The 6520-nt window shown below is 43.8% G+C and overlaps 1 protein-coding gene and 1 long non-coding RNA gene across 3 annotated transcripts; one reads left to right on the top strand and one right to left on the bottom strand.

Annotated features, from left to right (window-relative positions):
* On the bottom strand, positions 1-3385 carry LOC116926725. 2 transcript variants are annotated; one of them, XR_006649280.1, is made up of 9 exons: positions 3270-3385; positions 3109-3194; positions 2876-3048; positions 2618-2807; positions 2418-2561; positions 2184-2351; positions 1857-2125; positions 273-1374; positions 1-201 (listed from the first exon to the last, which is right to left on the bottom strand). It is a non-coding gene; the product is annotated as an uncharacterized LOC116926725 (long non-coding RNA). The 2 variants fall into 2 exon arrangements; XR_006649279.1 differs by having other exon boundaries at positions 2418-2807.
* Positions 3386-4908: 1523 nt separating this feature from the next.
* On the top strand, positions 4909-5976 carry LOC123474159 (DNA-directed RNA polymerase II subunit rpb1-like). Its single transcript, XM_045176078.1, has 2 exons — positions 4909-5073; positions 5185-5976. Exons 1-2 carry the CDS (start codon positions 4909-4911, stop codon positions 5803-5805), a joined length of 786 nt encoding a protein of 261 aa, XP_045032013.1. The 3' UTR covers positions 5806-5976.
* The last annotated feature ends 544 nt before the right edge of the window (positions 5977-6520 follow it).

Raw genomic sequence — 6520 nt, 5'->3', positions numbered from 1 at the left:
CTCCGTAAGCCGCCATGCAAAAACTGTTACTAGTTTTTGTCCAATTTTTTTTTCACAATTAATCGAACTGGCAACTTCGGACGTTAGCCAACTCTATTTCTGTTTTAGGTTGACATTTAGGTCCAGGAAGTGCAGTGTAGGAAGAGTTGCCAGAGAAGACTATCGTTAACTGCTGACCCGAGGTAATCGCGTGAAACTACTCTGGAAATATAAATAAATGATGATTAAAGTTAGTTTGATCGTTATGAAAATTTAACTTGGCTGTACATTACCTGAAAATTTTTTCCGTGGATAATATGCAGGTTTTGTGTGGTGAAACTAAGTTTTTAAATTCTATACATTGTCCGCGTCCGAGAAGGTTGGGTGACAATGATACCTGAAATCCTGAATCGCTTGCTCAACTGACGAGCCAAAAATTACGAGCCGATGACAAACCCAGTGGAATCGCGGGTACTTAATCACACGTGGTCAACACAGTTTTAGGTAGTCAGCCCCTCCTGTATGGCAAGTTTTTCGTGCCAAAAGTCTCCCCTGCACCATACAAGCAAAACCTCAACCTCGGATGCTATTCATCGTCACCCCCACTTCAACCTCGGATGCTAGTCGTCACCCCCCACCTCAACCTCAGATGCTATTCGTCACCCCCGCTAAGCTATGGCGCTATCGAGAACGCTACATCGCCCCGCTATTTTGAAAACTACCCGTCAAATCTATGCTGCCACCTGGCGGCGAATCACAGAAGCTCTGTCATGGAGCTATTAGATATGAATTTTAAAACTCTCCCAGGGCCACTAGCGCCACTTGTGTTTGGTTCCGAAAATTATTTGTCTGTCTCCGCCAGAGTACGCTTTGAAAGGTACGCGGAACAAACCGTACGTTTTTGAACGTTTTATTTTAATTCACGATCCCAACAAACTAAAAGCAGTTTTTACCATGTCGCAGAGTGAGATTCTAACAGTGAAATTTCCATAGAGGATCCACATGTCAGACAATTTTCAAAAATTATGTCCAACGACATGATTCCAACCTTCCACCCTTGCGACACGGGCCAAGGATTTGACAATAAGGACGTCCGTCACTCGAAGACAAAAGCCAATTTCAATTGCCGATGCATAATCGAATTCAAGTTGTGTTGGCATAGGAGCTCGACTTAAATGTAGCACATAAACTAACATTCTAGACGATGGTGGCGTAACAGGAAAAAAGAAAATGGATTTGAATAAGACGTTACCGTTATCATGTGTGTGTGTCATGCTTGTAGAAACAAGACGGACGATAGGGTGGGTCCCGAATCCCGGCTTGCTGGAGAGCCACTTGGTTTGTCGAGCCAAGGTCTTGATGGAAGGATCAAGACAACGTCCACGCGACTTGCCTCTGTAATTGCAAAAGTGAAAGAACATCATTTAAGTTAGTTTGGTGAACTGCCAGTTCATCTTACAACGTTACAAGAATAATTGCAGAACGGGAGTTGAGGCTAACGCCACACACATTTAGTCCGCACATTTTGTGGTAAGGGGAAAAAAACAAGAACAAGAAAAAAGTTGGTGACTAATTTTCATTGTGTTGATTGACAATCATGAATCTACAAGTCTTAAGACATATTTTTTAAGTTGGATGAATTTAGTTTGAAGGTTCCAAATTTCAACTGATTTCGGATTAATTACCGCTTCCAAGCAGGAAACTTTTTTCGAAATATTAATCGGGAACTTGTGAAGCACACATCTATGAAATGCATTGGCGTAACCGGACCATTCAGAAAGCGGTCTGAGTTTTTTCCCCAATAACGAGCATTTGTTGAAACATTTAAATTTAAGCATAAAATACATTACTGAGAATTATTGCAGTTTATTAACTACCTGAATGAGTTCCGTTGGTTTCTCGTCGAAAGTTCCATTTTCGTTTTCTTCCATCTACATCTGCAATCCTTTAATATACGTTAAATAGGTTTAATATAGTTAAAATACGTTCCATAGGAGACATGTCCTTTTCGGTTCGAATAGGATGACAGTTCCATGCTTCCCGAAAAGTTTGTAGCGAACGTTGAATTAAATCTTAGCCAACTACGTGGAGGCAGAAAAAGTCTACATTCGACCCTACATCCAGAATATCATCTCTCTCCATCTGCCTAGAATGTTTTATAATAATTACCGCATGGAATGAATAGAAGCAGTAATGGGACTTACTTAAACATCTCCATAAAAGTAGAAGTACATCTCTCGATGGTATCCCTCCAGAGGCGTTCCACGCGTTGATTGTGGACTGAAAATCCCGTTCGAAAACTCTTTCGGTAAACCCCTCTGGCATTTATCATGAAATCTGCCACTAATACATTTTCACGGCCCTCGTCGGACCTAATATTCAAGAGGGTGCAGTATATTTCCTAAGGTGTGCAGCGGTAATTCTAGGAAGATACTCACTTTACACTGGCTTGGATATCCCCACTCGGTGACTGCTGTTTGAAATAAACTGACCACGGTTTCAGAAAAATTTGTATTTTCCAATGATATATAGGCGATCAAACGCGTATAACCATCTATGGCTCCATGAATAATAAATCCAAACTTGAATTTATAGGAAACCGTTACCCATTATCCAAATGTAAGCATATATAGAATACCGGTCCATTTTGTGGTGGCCATCAATGTGCCACAAGGACAGTGGAGCTCTCACTTTATATTCTCTACGCTTGATGCGTTGGATCATGGGTGCATTTTCCTGTTGCCTGACTCTTCTACAACTTTCACCCAGTTGTTTTTGCTTAAGAAGAATATTTTTAGAAATGGTGCAACCTTTAAACATCTGCAGACCTACATTGAGACATAAAGACAAGACAAAGTGACTGGCACAATAATTTGAATAGAAATGATAACCTTACCAAACTTTGGGTTGGATCGCAACATACTTGTGAGACATGCATCGAGTTGTGCATCAGAGATCTTTGTGTACTTAGGTCTAGCGCTGTATGGTTTGTCTCGTTAAGAACTCTGAACAAGGTCCTTTTGCTGATGTTAAGCAGTTCAGCTATTTTTGTAACGGGGATTCTCTGGTCTGAAAGTGAAACGCAAAATAAAATCCCCGTTGGGGTGTTACATGATGAATGTTAGTTACCTAGGTATTATTCCAGTAATTGTATGTTGACATCAATCTTTGGTCTCCCAGCATTACTTAAAGCAGTACGTTCTATCTTTTTAACACTAAGAACAACATAAAAATAGCCAGATGTATGTAAAAGTAGAGAATTCAGATGTCAAACTACAGGCAGTTTTTACCATGTCGCAGAGTGAGATTCTAACAGTGAAATTTCCACAGAGGATCCACATGTCAGACAATTTTCAAAAATGATGTCCAACGACATGATGCCAACCTCCCACCTTTGCGATTGAAAAAAAAAAACAACTACTTTTTGAGACAAAACTTCGACCAAACCAGTGGCGTGTGGCCCGGGAGAGTTTTAAATTATCAGTAGCTCATACAGAGCTTCTGTGATCCACCGCCAGGTGGCAGCATAGATTTGACGGGTAGTTTTCAAAATAGCGGGCGATATAGCATTTTCGATAACGCCATAGCATAGCGGGGGTGACGAATAGCATCCGAGGTTTAGGTGGGGGGTGACGACTAGCATCCGAGGTTGAGGTGGGGGTGACGAATAGCATCCAAGGTTGAGGTTTTTGCTTGTGGGTGCAGGGGAGACTTTTGGCACGAAAAACTTGCCATATTCCTAGTCCGGGAATGTCACGGGTCCGTCCTATTCGCCCCCTTTTCCCCCCATCCGTCGTACAGAACGTAGTGTTATTATTCTTGAGCCCGACCAGCATTCTCTCCTGGTATGGCAAGTTTTTAGTGCCAAAAGTCTCCCCTGCACCCTACAAACAAAAACCTCAACCTCGGATGCTATTCGTCACCCCCACCTCAACCTCGGATGCTAGTCGTCATCCCCCACCTCAACCTCAGATGCTATTCATCACCCCCGCTATGCTATGGCGCTATCGAAAACGCTATATTGCCCCGCTATTTTGAAAACTACCCGTCAGACTTATGCTGCCACCTGGCGGCGAATCACAGAAGCTCTGTCATGGAGCTACTAGATAGGAATTTGAAAACTCTCCAGGGCCACTAGCGCCACTTGTGTTTGGTCCCGAAAATTATTTTTTATGAGTACGCTTTGAAAGGTACGCGGAACAATTCGTACGTTTTTGAACTTTTTTCGATTTTAATTTCACGATCGCAAGGAATGAAAGCAGTTTTCACCATGTCGCTTAGAGTGAGATTCTAACAGTGAAATTGTCTGACATAGAGGTTCCACATGTCAGACAATTTTCAAAAATAGAATGTCTCAACGACATGATAACAACTGCTTCCAGTTTGTTGGGATCGTGAAATTAAAATCGAAAAACGTTCAAAAACGTACGAATTTTCAGCGTACCTTTCAAAGCGTACTCGGCGGAGATAAAAAAATAATTTTCGGGACCAAACACAAGTGGCGCTAGTGGCCCTGGGAGAGTTTTCAAATTCCTATCTAGTAGCTCCATGACAGAGCTTCTGTGATTTGCCGCCAGGTGGCAGCATAGATTTGACGGGTAGTTTTTAAAATAGCGGGGCGATATAGCGTTTTCGATAACGCCATAGCATAGCGGGGGTGACGAATAGCATCCGAGGTTGAGGTGGGGGGTGACGATTAGCACCCGAGGTTGAGGTGAGGGGGTGACGATTAGCACCAAACGAGGTTGCCATAGGTTTTTGTCTGTGGCAAGCGATGCTAGCGGGTCTTTCACCTGGCTATCTCCGGCGTGGTCTCCACAACCAGGAAGTCCGGGTCCCCAGGTCCTGGTATGAGCCTTACATTCCTAATCCGGGAATGTCACCTCCCATTCGCCTTCTTCGCCTGCATACGCACCGACGAGCCCATTGATGACGCCATCGAGTCCGTCGTATTCTCCCACCAGTCCGTCGTACAGTCCAACGAGCCATCTACAGCCCGACCAGTCCTGGTTATTCGCCCACATCACCAAGTTATTCACCTACCAATCCGAGTTATTCGCCGACATCCCCCAGCTACAGTCCGACGTCACCGACGTATTCACCGACTAGTCCAAGTTATTCGCCGACAAGTCCTAGTTATTCCCCTACGTCGCCGAGCTACAGCCCAACGTCCCCAACTTATTCTCATTCGAGTCCGTCTTATAGTCCGAGCTCGCCGAGCTACTATCGCCGACTAGCCCGAGCTATTCTCCAACAAGTCCGAGCTATTCGCCAACGAGCCCGAGTTATTCACCCAGCTCCCCCAGCTACACGCCGGCATCTCCTAGCTACAGCCCGACAAGTCCGAGTTATTCGCCCAGCTCTCCGCAGTACTCACCGCGTAGTCCGGCTTATTCACCCAGCAGCCCGAAATATTCACCGACATCGCCATCTTACTCTCCGGGATTTCCACAATACACCCCGGCGTCGCCCAAGTACTCACCGACGTCTCCGACGTATTCGCCGACTTCGCCTGCTTACTCTCCGAGCAGTCCAAAGTACTCGCCGACGTCTCCGCGCTATTCGCCGGCCTCGCCCAAGTACTCCCCGACATCACCGAGCTACAGTCCAGCAAGTCCAGCGTACTCGCCGAGCAGTCCCAATTACTCGCCCACTTCGCCATCATATTCACCCGCTTCCCCCAAATATTCACCAACCTCCCCAACCTATTCTCCAGCACCCACGGGCTATTCACCTACTTCGCCTTCCTACTCACCCACGAGTCCCACTTACGAATCTGACTCTGAAAGGGTGAAAGAAGATCGTCGTAAACGTTCTAGGCGATAGCGTAGCCTACGGCAGCTCAACACTGACATACAACATAAATCCATTCAGGTTCATGGTGACTTTTTTTTTTTTTTTTTCATATGATTCCTCATTAGAAATTTGTTCAGTCGTTGAGCTTCGTTGTTACCTTTCAGCCAGGATTGCTTGTTTTCATTGTAATTGGACTTGAAGTATAATACACAAATGTGAAAATAATTGGTAGTTAATAATGTTTTAGATTGTAATTTGTGTTGTAGAAGAATTTCTAGCTAAACATTAGGTTTGAATTTGAAATGAAGGGTAAAGTATCAAGTGAGTGCATTGATAATCATATGGTTGGCGCATTATTATGTACGTAAAGTATAAAATGCTATATATTGATACATTACAGAATATATAAATAAAAAAGTGTGTGATAAAATATATTACCCCTAGCAACTAGGGATCGCCCCCATCAGCTGTAGCCAGGCTTCGCAACCCGCCCGACCGCTGATCGGGTTTGATTGCACCTCTCTTTTCCCAGTGGGGTGGGTCCAGGGATCGGGGTCAACCAGGAAGACACGGCGTCATCTTATAAAATGGCGGCTTTAAGAACTATACTCAAATATATAAGAAGGCTGATTGGTCTACTAAAAATGTCATATATGTCAGCAATAATCGATTAATAAATCGATTAGTGAAATCTATGACTCCACTTAAAGCGTAAAAGGTTTTTTTTTTTTTTAACAAGTTATAA

Source organism: Daphnia magna, linkage group LG7 (genome assembly GCF_020631705.1).
Source record: "Daphnia magna isolate NIES linkage group LG7, ASM2063170v1.1, whole genome shotgun sequence".
NCBI lineage: Eukaryota > Metazoa > Arthropoda > Branchiopoda > Diplostraca > Daphniidae > Daphnia > Daphnia magna.
The sequence above is the reverse complement of the archived record's forward strand: the minus strand, read 5'-3'. Positions and strand labels throughout refer to the sequence as shown.

Excerpts from the sequence above, each read along its gene's own strand:
- LOC123474159 (XM_045176078.1), top strand. The coding sequence starts at position 4,909 with ATGACGCCATCGAGTCCGTCGTATTCTCCCACCAGTCCGTCGTACAGT. Across the intron at positions 5,074-5,184 it reads TACAGTCCGACGTCACCGAC|TCCGAGCTCGCCGAGCTACT; the intron begins GTATTCACCGAC and ends TCCGTCTTATAG.